This window comes from Aptenodytes patagonicus, chromosome W (genome assembly GCF_965638725.1).
Source record: "Aptenodytes patagonicus chromosome W, bAptPat1.pri.cur, whole genome shotgun sequence".
In the NCBI taxonomy this organism is placed as follows: Eukaryota; Metazoa; Chordata; class Aves; order Sphenisciformes; family Spheniscidae; genus Aptenodytes; species Aptenodytes patagonicus.
Genome location: NC_134981.1, coordinates 4,899,443 through 4,912,131, shown reverse-complemented (window position 1 = coordinate 4,912,131; position 12,689 = coordinate 4,899,443). Strand labels below are relative to the sequence as shown.

The following is a 12,689-nucleotide window of genomic DNA, read 5'->3' as shown; positions in this document are numbered from 1 at the left end:
CACTCTCTAGAGAGGTGTGCTGCTTACCGGGGGCTCGCATCAGGGATGTCACCGAGAGGCTACCGAGCCTCGTACAGTCCACTGACTATTATCCACTGCAGTTGTTTCACATGGGCACCAGTGACACAGCCAGGAGCAGTCTGGGGACTATCAAGAAGGACTACAGAGCCCTGGGAGTGGCGGTAAGGGATCCAGGAGCGCAGGTAGATTTTTCATCGATCCTGCCGGTCAAAGGGAAGGGGTTTGAAAGGGCCAGTCGAATCTGGCGAGTCAACAAATGGTTACGGGACTGGTGCCACAGCCAGGGGTTCATCTACTTAGACCATGGGACTCGCTGTGAGAAACCTGGTCTGCTGGGGGCTGACGGGGTCCATCTGCCAGAGAAGGGGAAGAGCATCTTTGGTCATGGGCTTGCCAAGCTGGTGAAGAGGGCTTTAAACTAGAGATGCCGGGGGAGGGGAACCTCAATCCATCCCACTCCTACCAGTTGGATGCCAGGGCCAGCACTAGATGCCCAGAGCCTGGAGAAGGATCACAGGTCAGCAGGAGAGCGCCTGAAGAGCAGCACAAAGGAACTCCAGCCAGGGAGACAGCTTCATCGGGGGCCCAACTTAAACGCCTCTATGCAAACGCACGTAGCACGGGGAATAAACAAGAGGAGTTAGAGACGTGCGCACGCCTGCAGGGCTACGACCTTATTGGCATCACGGAGACGTGGTGGGACGGCTCCTATGATTGGAGTGTTGGGATGGAGGGATACAGGCTCTTGAGGAAGGACAGGCAGGGGAGATGAGGAGGGGGTGTTGCCCTCTATGTCAAAGACCAGCTGGAGTGCATGGAGCTCTGCCTGGGGATGGATGAGGAGCCGACCGAGAGCTTATGGGTCAGGATTAAAGGGAGGGAAGGGACAGGTGACATTACGGTGGGGGTCTGCTACAGGCCACCTGACCAGGAAGACTGAGTGGATGAGGCCCTCTACAGACAGCTAGGAGCAGCCTCACGCTCACAAGCCCTGGTCCTCATGGGGGACTTCAACCATCCCGACATCTGTTGGAGGGACAACACGTCAGGGCATAAGCAATCCGGGAGGTTCCTGGAATGCGTCGATGAAAACTTCCTTCTCCAAGTGGTGGAGGAGCCAATGAGGAGAGGTGCTGTGCTGGACCTTATTCTCACCAACAAGGAGGGGCTGGTGGGGAATGTGAAGCTCAGCTCAGCCTGGGCTGCAGTGACCACGAAATGGTGGAGTTCAAGATCCTTAGGGCACCGAGGAGGGCGCACAGCAAGCTCACTGCCCTGGACTTCAGGAGAGCAGACTTTGGCCTCTTGAGGGATCTGCTTGGCAGAGCACCATGGGACAAAGCCCTGGAGGGAAGAGGGGCCCAAGAAAGCTGGGTAATATTCAAGGATCACCTCCTCCAAGCTCAGGAGCGATGCATCCCAACAAAGAGAGAGTCAGGCAAAAACGCCAGGAGGCCTGCATGGGTGAACAAGGAGCTCCTGGACAAACTCCAACACAAAAAGGAAGCCTACAGAGGGTGGAAGCAAGGACAGGTAGCCTGGGAGGAACACAGAGAAATTGTCCGAGCAGCCAGGGATCAGGTTAGGAAAGCCAAAGCCCTGATAGAATTAAATCTGGCCAGGGACATCAAGGGCAACAAGAAAAGATTCTATAGGTGCGTTGGGGATAAAAGGAAGACAAGGGAAAATGCGGGCCCTCTCCGGAAGGAAACGGGAGACCTGGTTACCTGGACATGGAGAAGGCTGAGGTACTCAATGACTTTTTTGCCTCAGTCTTCACCAGCAAGTGCTTGAGCCTCACCACCCAAGTCGCTGAAGGCAAAGGTAGGGTCTGGGAGAATGAAGAGCCACCCACTGTGGGAGAACATCAGGTTCGAGACCATCTAAGGAACCTGAAGGTGCAGAAGTCCATGGGACCCGATGAGATCCATCCGTGGGTCCTGAGGGAACTGGCGGATGAAGTTGCTAAACCACTATCCATCGTATTTGAGAAGTCATGGCAGTCTGGTGAAGTTCCCACTGACTGGAAAAGGGGAACCATAACCCCCATTTTTAAAAAGGGAAAAAGGAAGACCCGGGGAACTACAGGCCAGTCAGTCTCACCCCTGTGCCTGGGAAGATGATGGAACAGATCCTCCTAGAAGCTATACTAAGGCACATGGAAAATAAGGAAGTGATTGGTGACACCCAGCATGGCTTCACCAAGGGCAAGTCCTGCCTGACCAACCTAGTGGCCTTCTATGATGGAGTGACTACAGCAGTGGACACGGGAAGGGCTGCAGCTGTCGTCTGTCTGGACCTCTGTAAGGCCTTGGACACGGTCCCCCACAACATCCTTCTCTCTAAACTGGAGAGGTATGGACTTGATGGGTGGACCGGATACCTAGCAGCCCAGGCCGATTGTATCCTGGGCTGCATCCAAAGCAGCGTGGCCAGCAGGTCGAGGGAGGGGATTCTGCCCCTCTACTCTGCTCTGGCGAGACCCCACCTGGAGCACTGCATCCAGCTCTGGGGTCCTCAGCATAAGAAAGACACGGACCTGTTGGAGCGGGTCCAGAGGAGGCCACAAAAATGATCAGGGGGATGGAACACCTCTGCTCTGAGGACAGGCTGAGAGAGTTGGGGTTGTCCAGCCTGGAGAAGAGAAGGCTCCGGGGAGACCTTATTGCAGCCTATCAGTACTTAAAGGGGGCTTATAAAGAAGATGGGGACAGACTTTTTAGCAGGGCCTGTAGCGGGGTAGGACAAGGGGGAATGGCTTTAAACTAAAGGGGGGTAGATTTAGACTAGATATAAGGAAGAAAATGTTTTACACTGACAGTGGTGAAACACTGGCCCAGGTTGCCCAGAGAGGGGGTGGATGCCCCATCCCTGGAAACATTCCAGGCCAGGCTGGACAGGGCTCTGAGCGACCTGATCTAGTTGAAGATGTCCCTGCCCACGGCAGGGGGCTTGGACTAGATGGCCTTTAGAGGTCCCTTCCAACCCAAACCATTCTGTGATTCCATGAAGCTACTCTGTAAGCCCAAGTGGGTTTGAGACCCAAAACGAGCAGGACAGTGCAGCGTGGATCAAGGCACAGCAGCTCAGGGCAGCATACACAACTGTCATCATCAGCTCTGCAGCAACAGCCACACATCACAGCTTTGGCGTCACCTGCACAGAGGGCAGGTGTTACCACCGCGCTGGCAGCTACATGTCACAGGACACCGTGCTGAAACAGCATGTTTCTGGGATCTTTCTGTGATTTTCTGGATCAGCTCTTCAGCTGATTTAGTGGGATGACCCCATGCATGCTCACAACAGAAGAGCCAACAGAAAACTCTCACCACAGATCCACACCATCACCAGCCACTCGCTGTTTCTCTGCTTTCCAGCACCACCCCGCGGCCAGAGCAACCCACAGCACTTTTTGGGACTTGCGACTGATCCCTCAAAACCAGCCCCTCCCCCCTTTTGCCTGACCGGACTTATTTACCGCATGGTGCTTTAATGAGGAAATTATCACCTTCCTATGTCACAGCAGCAACAGGGCAGAAATCAGAACTTTGGAATATTTATCCGTTACCAGAAACAAATACATCTCTCTGCAATTTTGGACTAAGACACTCCTGAGCTTGGTGCCTTCTAACTACAGCAGCACGTAAGTAAAACATGACATGGCGACGCCAACAAGTAACCGGGGTTCGGTCACTGTGCAAGAACAGAGTAGCAAGGTGTAAAAGCTGTGCTGGAAGGGACACGTGATGTAGGGCAGCCAGAGCAAAAAGGCTCCGCCGCCGTATTCCCATGCCTGTGAAGCCTCCCAGCCACCTGGAGCTGCGTGAAGAAGAAACAAGATAGTGAAAGACAAGAGGAACTCCACAGGAAGCCCTCCTCCAGGTGCACAGCACCGTTCGAACATGCCAGCTCTTCCCAGAAAGGTGTCTGCCACTTCTGGACTAAAAAAAAAAAAAGTGTTTATTTTTTCCTGTGCTGCAGAAGCAAGAGCTCACACTCTCTAAGTACTCAAGGCATTAACAGAGAAGCCTGTTAGCCTGGAACTGCGTGAAAGGATTAGATGAAATGTTTCCAGCTGCTTGTAACACAGCAGGTTTGAACTTGGAGGCAGGATGCTCCTGTGAAGGAATTTAACTGGGGACGGAGTGAACAGCCTCAGCAGAAGTCCTGATCACAGCTAACTGCGGAGCAGAGGCTCCCCGAGGATTAAGGACCAAGTTCCAGCATACCAGGCAAAGTTGAATACACCACACGAAGTGGAGCGACTTTAAACTGAACTTCCCCACATCCCAGATAGAAGTTCTAACACTGGCAAATCTTGTACCTCACGCAGCAATTCTAAGAAATACTCTGTCACAGTATCAGACTGTTAAAGAGTACTCTGAGGTCCAGCTAGTTACCACCCGTGACAAGACAGTGTAAACTGCTTCCCCAGTTGTATGCCTTTCTCCGAGATCAGCTGTCTAGCAAAAAGGATAAAAACTGCAAGAGCGACCCTCAGCTCTGTCTCGATGGGAACCGCAGCCTTAGCCACAGAATCCAACTGCTACCCCCACTCGTTCTTCTAAGGGGAGTTTGATCCCCCCAACAGTTAAGATGGCTCCTGATTTTTCAGAGTTCAGCGTGTGTCCGGGGGAGTTTAACTCTGTGGTTTTCAAGGCATGTGTTGCTCAAGTAGCCAGCCAGAAAGGCAGTAATTTAGAACAGAATATACATGCCTTTTTACATGGAAACTTTTATTCTCATTGAGATCTGTACATTCAAGTCGCACATACTTTTAAGTCTTTGATGGAGCTGGAGCACGGGATCACGACAACAGCCTGGTCTGTTCGAACAGTTAAAGAGTTTATGCCTCAAAAGTAGCCAGGAAACTTGTGACAATTTCCTTCAACTTCGCTTCTGTCTGGTCAGAGATCTTTCCTTCGGTCCTGTTGAAAGACTTTAGTTAAACTTCTGACGCAGGAATAGACATCATGGTCAATCCCTGACCAAGGCAAAGAAAAACTTTACAATGAACCTTCCAATTTCTAACAGAATTAGCAGATGAATTAACGCATTTCTGTTTGATGCATGAAGCTATATCACTGAAACAAACGTCACATCCCTTCTCCTCAGAAAGTTAGTCCCGTTTAAGAACTAAGGTTTGTCAACAAATACTTTCAAAATAGCTGTACGTAGTTCAACAAGGCTCTACTTTCTATAGAGCTATGCCTCAGAGAGGGAAGGCACGTGATTTGACTCATGACAAAACAAGCTAGGGCCAGTTTACAGGACAGGGCTATGGAAATACTCAATCCCCAACAGTCCGCACTCAGTGGCAGGGAAGGCAGTGAGCAGCACTTAATCCACAGTACTGTAATAGCTTAAAGCTACCAAAAGTATGGGAACTGACTAGATTAAGCGATTTCAATATCAGATTAGGCAGGGTATTCAACTAGGTTCATTTTAAGCATCAGCTGGATTTCCTAAGTAAAGACTGGAGACAAGAAGCTGAGCTCTGGAAAGTGCAAGGACAGTAGGAAGGCTGATTTAACCTCCAGTTCTGGTACAGGCAGCTTAAGGCCTGATGTTCTAGGATACACTAAATTAACAGTTCAGTGACCATTACCTGCGCTCCAGCCATCAAGTCAATACCCTTGGGATGAAGCAAGATAAATCATCATACCTGATCGTGGAGAGGAGGGCCTGGTGCTGGCTCAGTACGTGAGCTAGGAAAGCACTCTCAAATTTAGTGATTTTGCTGGGCTCCAGCTTGTCCAAGTGACCTCTTACACCAGCATAGATGACTGCAACCTGTTCCTCAATAGCCATGGGAACTGCAGAAAAGAAAGCATTCACGCCTTTGGTAACTCTTACATCGGGAGACACTGGTATTAAATCTACATTTACCATGTCCACAGAATATCTTAATGCTGCCACAAAGACCAGCCTTGTTAGCACAAGAGACTAAGGGGAAATGCAGGCTTGTTACGCCCAAGACGCTCACCATACTGTCCTTGTTTGAGAAGCTCTGTCAGACGCACACCACGGTTCAGCAGCTGTTGCGTGGCGGCATCCAGATCAGACCCAAACTGAGCAAAGGCAGCTACTTCACGATACTGAGCCAATTCCAGCTTCATGGTACCTGCCACCTACAACACAAGATACACCTCAGACTGAGTTTGGCCACTTGTCAAACGAGTCTAGTAGTTTGCAGATTATCTTCAGCTGACAGTTGTCACAAGTCAGCTTTGCCTTGCATACCAGTCAAGTGAATCTCAAGATTCTGAGAGATGATTATAGGCATTTCTAAAAATCCCATCATCTGCTTGGCCTTTTAACATAAGCACACTATTCCTCCCTAAAATTGGCACAGCTGATATCAAACCTCTCTAATTCCATATCTGGATTAAGAGAAGTGTGGGGTTAAAGACAGCATTCTGTATTTCTAGTTAGATCAGTACCCAGTTCAGCATACTGAAGCTTAGTCCTACATCTTTATGCAGACACTATTTTCCTTTCTCCCCCCTCTCTCAGCAGGCAATGGAAATATCAAAGAGATCCCCAAAGTTTGTTCTTCTATAATTTCATAACGCTAAGGAATCCAAAGCTTTATTCCCTCCCTATTCACAATTCTTTAGAGTGAAATGGGTTGGAAAGCCTACACACTACTCGTCTCTAGTGAGAGGAGGAGCAGCAGTTTCATGCTTACCTGCTTCATAGCCCTGGTCTGAGCAGCAGAACCTACACGGGACACTGACAGACCAACATTGATGGCTGGACGGATGCCTTTGTAGAACAACTCAGTTTCCAAGAAGATCTGTAGGAGAAAATTGGCTTATTATCTTGGTCAGAAGCCTGGAAGCCTCCTCAGAGACCTGCCAGTAAGTTACACAGAAGTACTGGCACGTGAAGAAGATGTCCTACCTGTCCATCAGTGATGGAGATGACATTGGTTGGAATGTAAGCAGACACATCACCAGCCTGAGTTTCAATGACAGGCAAGGCGGTCAGAGAGCCACCTCCAAAGGAATCATTCATTTTGGCTGCTCTCTCCAGCAGGCGAGAGTGCAGGTAGAACACATCGCCTGGGTAGGCTTCACGACCAGGTGGACGACGCAGCAGCAGAGACATCTGACGATAGGCAACAGCCTGTGCGGTATAAAGAAAGCTCTCAGACTTCAGTAGCTCATTTAAAACTTTAAACCTGAGGTGATCTTACAGCTACAAACACCACTGCTAGACTATGAGGCCTATAAACAAATGTTTCCTGACCTGTTTGGATAAGTCATCATAGATGATTAACGCGTGTTTTCCATTGTCTCTGAAGTATTCCCCCATGGAGCAGCCTGAATAGGGAGCCAGATACTGAAGGGGTGCTGCATCGGATGCTGTAGCAGACACCACAATAGTGTACTTCATGGCATCTGGAAAGAATTAGAGACACAAGCCACTGAGTATATTACCTCATCATGCCCGTAATCAGCAAATACAACACTCATGTGAAGTACTAGTTGCTGAAGCAAGCCCAGGCAGCATCACTACATTGTTACAGGAAAGAACACTGTACTAGATTAACACGTCCGTTAGCTCAACTAACTCAAGAAGTTTCAAGAGCAAGTTCAAGAGCAAGTCTGCAATGTCTAACACTTGCAGACTTCTTTCCCATTTAAAATGAAGTTTAAACTTTCACTAAGACACATTTTGGCTCTAGGAGTAACTCAGCCTAAAAGTCCATGGTTTCCTGGCTGCTGCAAGGCACTACTACCCTTTGTTTCGTAGTCCCAAACAAATTATTGTCATCAAAATGGGTGCGTGTGTGGTGTTTCTGCTAGGCATGACTCCGCTTGATCAGCAGGCAAGAGGTAAAGTGCCTGATCTCTTGCCAGCTCTGTTGACCAAGGTTGCATATGTAACAAGATCACTGTTACTGAAAAGATGCTGTCGTTTAATCCCTTACACTTGGGCAGTGAAGTCTCTCCACTAAACTTGCAACTGCCAGTCACACTGACTTGCATACATGCGAAACAAATGCCAAGTCCATAAATACTTGTAGGCCATAGCTTGTCATCAGGCCTGACTGCCAAAAGGAAGCTCTCAACTCTGCTGAAAAAAAAAAAACCTCAAACAAAACACCACAGGCTGACTTTTCCAGAAGCAATTCAGCAGTTTTGGGGCCTTATACCAGTCTTCTAATGTGATGTAGCAAAAAGGAGTTTTTTTTCCCCAGATACCTAGAAAGATTTCTTGTCCACAAAAGCAAATAGTTCACTCATTTAATAAGAATTCTGTCTATACTTGCAGCTAGGAGAGGTCATAGTAGTAGTCAGCATTATAAGGAGAACAGGATGTCACTAGTTGCCAGGCTCAACCGTCTTCAAAAATCTGTACCTGCATCAGTGAGCCTCTTCACCAGCTGAGCAACAGTAGATCTCTTCTGGCCAATTGCAACATAGATACAGTACAGCTTCTTTTTCTCATCTGTTCCATCATTAAATCGTTTCTGGTTGATTATTGTGTCAATTGCAATGGAAGTTTTCCTGTGTAACACAGAGGTTGGTAAGTTCAGCTGCCTACAGTTCTCCCAACCTCTATACACAGTTCTGTGTTCGGCTTTGTACATCAGCGCACACTGTACTTGAGACTCTGTTTAAGGAAACACTTTTAGCTTGGCCATTTAACTTACCCGGTCTGCCTGTCACCAATGATCAGCTCACGCTGGCCACGACCAATTGGCACCAAGCTGTCCACAGCCTTAATACCAGTCTGCATAGGTTCACGCACAGAGATTCTGGGAATGATCCCAGGGGCCTTTAAGCCAACTCTTCTACGTATCTTAGATGTAATAGGACCCTTAGAAGAGAGGAAAAAACCTGCTGCAGTCTGTACCACATAAATACAAGCAGAAGTAGTAAACACCTAGTTATACTTACCTTCCCATCAATTGGATTGCCCAGGGCATCTACAACACGGCCCAGCAGCTCTTCCCCAACTGGAACATCCACAATGGCACCAGTCCTCTTCACGACATCCCCTTCCTTGATCAGTCTGTCATTACCAAACACGACAACACCAACATTGTCGGGCTCCAAATTCAAGGACATACCCTACGACAAAGATCACATTATCCTGATAAAACCCATACCGACATTTACGAAAATTTTGACAGTTTAATACCGATGTGATTACTCTACAGTGTAGAATATCCAACATAATCTACCTCAATCTGATTTGTAACAACAGTCAATGTTCTGCTTTTATGTACAATGCGTGTATATTCTTCCATACTGGTTAGAGAACCTGCCTAAGCCTTCAGCTTACTACATAACTATACTTGCAGCAGTCTAGCATTCAGTCATTTCTCTCTCTAAAAAGAGCAGAAAGGATAAGCAGGGTTCAAATACAACATTTCTGTCTTGCCTAGGAACTGGACAAGGGAAAAGCACTGGCTTTTTCTCTGCCTAAGGCGAGTTAGGCCATTAAAAACACTGGAAGAGCTGTTGCAGTATGCTCGGAACAGTCAGACAGCTTTTTAACTCTAGTCGAGTAGACTCTAAGTAGTCAGCAAACTGCACACTGTATTGGAGCAGAGAGGCTATTATTCAACAGTACACAGAAAAACCAGCCTGAAACCAAAGAAAACAAAACCCAATGCCAGATTAGTTCTTATACTTCCCAGATGAAGACAAATAAAGCTCAAATGTTGGCCAAGAACCAGATACTGATACTGAAAGCAAAGTGTTACAAATTCAAAGAATATTTGCTTTTGTAGTATCATTTCTAATAGTTACTATGTATTAAAGTTTTAATGAAGTCTGTAAAGAGTCCATATGGGTACCTCCAAGCATAGCCTTATGTTCTCCTTAAAAAAAATAGTCTTTATATTTCTAGGCTAAACAAACTGCTTTAGTGAAAGCTTACCTTCAGTCCAGAAGAGAATTCAACCATTTCTTCTGCTTGGACATTTCTTAGGCCGTACACACGGGCAATACCATCACCAATTGAGAGCACACGGCCAGTCTCTTCAAGTTCAGCAGAGGTGTCAGCTCCCAAAATACGTTCCTCAAGAATAGAGGATACCTCAGCAGTACCTGGAAAGAGACATTTCAAACCAGATTTAGCACATTAAGGCACAGTATGAATTCAGTAAGCTTGTCTTGAATTCACAAGCCAAGGTATTCTTTCTCAGGTGTGCCACGAGGTCTAGCAAGTAACACTCTTCCTTACGTAGGGTGCATAAGATAAATAACAGCTTCTGTATTCACAGCCAATAAAAGCAGCTTCAACTCATCATTATGAGCAGCTTCAATCAAAACACTGATGGCTGTTTAGTTATCAATTTCCTTCATTATGTCCTACACTATTAGCAATCTCTCCCCCTAGAAAGCAATTAGATTAAATAATTAGCCTTAGCTCAGAAAGAACAGACACACTAGCTCCGCTTGCAGAGCATTTACTTAGACTGGAGGCATCAAAACACCCTGTCAACTGATTTGTAATCAAAGATCCAAATATATTTAAAGGAACTCAATACATTTAAGGAGCAAGTTGTTCGATATAAGCTACAAAAATGTATTCTCCATCTTCCTCAAATTTGTTTGGCAGGGTACCTCCAACAACTTTTCATTTCCTCACCTAGGGAACAGTAAGTAACACTGAAATTGTGATTTCCTAATAATACCTTTAATCATCCTAAACCACTTCAGAAATTGTACGTGAATCACTACCAAAAATACAGCTATGCAGTGCCACTGCCTCCTCTAAACACCAAGATGCTGGCAGCAAAAAAGTTATACTCAAGGACACAAGGTCAAACCCAGGCAGGCCTGGGAAAGTCATCCATACCTTCATACCATTACAAACAAGACAGGAAACTGGAATTGGAGGCATTTTTTCAAATAATTCTGCAGGAGTTGAAGACTGAGTTGAATCCTCGTGAAGCAGATAAGCTGTGTAAGCCAACTGACATGTGACCACTCCTTTGGTTTGGGCATAATTTGAATAGTTATTAAAGTGAAATCTCCGGGATGTGACTGTGCAACAGACAGTTCACTGTTAAATACTGTCAGTACATAAATGTCCTCAAGTGTTCTATCAGCTGACACCCCCCCTCCATATTCAAATTCCTTTTTATCTGATAGAGCAAGTTCTTAAACCGCACTCTTATATGAAGACCTTTCTCAGACTCACCAGTTTTCTGAAAGCATGTTTTGGAGGCATGGATGTTTCTTGTAGCAACAAATGCTGCACCCAGGGTGTTTCTGGCAATCTAAAATAAGTAATTGATTCAGTAACAGTGAGATTTCCTCAATCTTTAAAAAAAATGTTAAGAGATAACACACTGAAATTTTTGATCATGAGCTTATACATTTAACATGTCTCAGTTTTGAGTTGCGCTCCACAGCACTCCATTCACAACTTGGAGTTATGGAACCAAGTCCAGCACCACTAAGGAAGGACAGATGGTAAAGGAGATTGCTCTAAATTACTCGCTGCATTTTTCTGCATTGCACTGATGTCACCAGCCCAGCACCGCAGCAGCTCGCAAAGCAACACCTCCTCTCATTTGCCACCTTTACACTGAACATCAAAAGCTTGGGGCGTAAAGAAATCAGTGCACCCCTCATGGTTCTGCACAAGGGGGAAATATAAGATTGTGCACTCTAATGGTTGGCCTTTGTAAGAAAAATCTAACTGCAGAATTTCTGAAGTATAGCTAGAACATATACCACAGCAGAAACGAAAAACAATAAATCTGTGATAATGAATGCATTTAAAAATTATAATGCTACATCCCAAGCAAAGCTCCCAGTGCAGTCCCATGCAGCGTTAATTCTATTTCTCTGAAAGCCTGGGCAGGCCTCTCCTCCATTCACCTTCACAAGGGACACCGGCCAGGAACAGATTCTGACAGATCTTCCCACCCTCGTTCTCCCCACAAACACGGGGAAAAAAATGCCACCTGGCAAAGCCTCACAGCTCAAATCCCGAACCCTGACTGGGATCTAGGAGCTTTCAAACATTAACCTGAACCCCAACAGTGCCAATCCGCATCCCCGGGGAAGGACACGCCGTCCCCTAGACCACCCCCCCCTCCCAGGGTGAGGGCACCCTCGCTCCTCAGTTGGGGCCCCGCTGGCACCCAGCGCTGAGGCGAGCCCCCCCCCACACACACACCCCGTCCCAGACTCCCGAGAGCGGGAGGCCGCGGCCCCTCAATGTCACCGCGGCCCCCAAGATGGCGGCGGCGGCGGCGCCCGTCCCTCCCCTGCCCCCGCCCGCTCCAGAGAGGAGAGGACGCGCTCACCAGGCCGGCCTGCCGCGGCAGGGAGCGGGCGAGGGCGGCAGCCACGCGGGCGGAGAGCATGGCGGCGGCGGCGGCGGGCGGCGGCTCCTCCGGAGAAGACAGAAGCAGACGGGAGGCTGCTGCCGGCCCCGCGCTCTCTCCACAAAATGGCGGCGGCACGCTCCGCCCCTTTTGGCGGCGAGGCCACGCCCACGGCGCGGGGCGGGGCGCGGCCAGGAAGTGCTTCCCCCGTCGCTCCCGGCCACCTCAGGCGTCCTGGCGGCTTCCTCCTCCCTGCGCCTCTGTGCGTTGAGGGGATATATAGATAGATATATATATATATATAAAATAATTTAAAAAAAAAAAAAGGCCGAAACGGGGCTTTCAGAAAAACACCCCGTTG

The 12,689-nt window shown here is 47.8% G+C and overlaps 1 protein-coding gene across 1 annotated transcript; it reads right to left on the bottom strand.

The window, feature by feature from the left end:
• Positions 1 to 4,736: 4,736 nt before the first annotated feature.
• On the bottom strand, positions 4,737 to 12,440 carry LOC143172278 (ATP synthase F(1) complex subunit alpha, mitochondrial). The gene is made up of 12 exons (XM_076361507.1): positions 12,308 to 12,440; positions 11,191 to 11,269; positions 9,922 to 10,091; positions 8,934 to 9,107; positions 8,687 to 8,853; positions 8,392 to 8,540; positions 7,276 to 7,427; positions 6,928 to 7,152; positions 6,713 to 6,820; positions 6,008 to 6,152; positions 5,687 to 5,837; positions 4,737 to 4,949 (listed from the first exon to the last, which is right to left on the bottom strand). Exons 1-12 carry the CDS (start codon positions 12,365 to 12,367, stop codon positions 4,868 to 4,870), a joined length of 1,662 nt encoding a protein of 553 aa, XP_076217622.1. The 5' UTR covers positions 12,368 to 12,440; the 3' UTR covers positions 4,737 to 4,867.
• Between the last annotated feature and the right edge of the window lie 249 nt (positions 12,441 to 12,689).

Excerpts from the sequence above, each read along its gene's own strand:
- LOC143172278 (XM_076361507.1), bottom strand. The coding sequence starts at position 12,367 with ATGCTCTCCGCCCGCGTGGCTGCCGCCCTCGCCCGCTCCCTGCCGCGG. Across the intron at positions 10,092-11,190 it reads AACATGCTTTCAGAAAACTG|GTACTGCTGAGGTATCCTCT; the intron begins GTGAGTCTGAGA and ends GTCTCTTTCCAG. Across the intron at positions 4,950-5,686 it reads GCCCTCCTCTCCACGATCAG|GACCGAAGGAAAGATCTCTG; the intron begins GTATGATGATTT and ends GTCTTTCAACAG.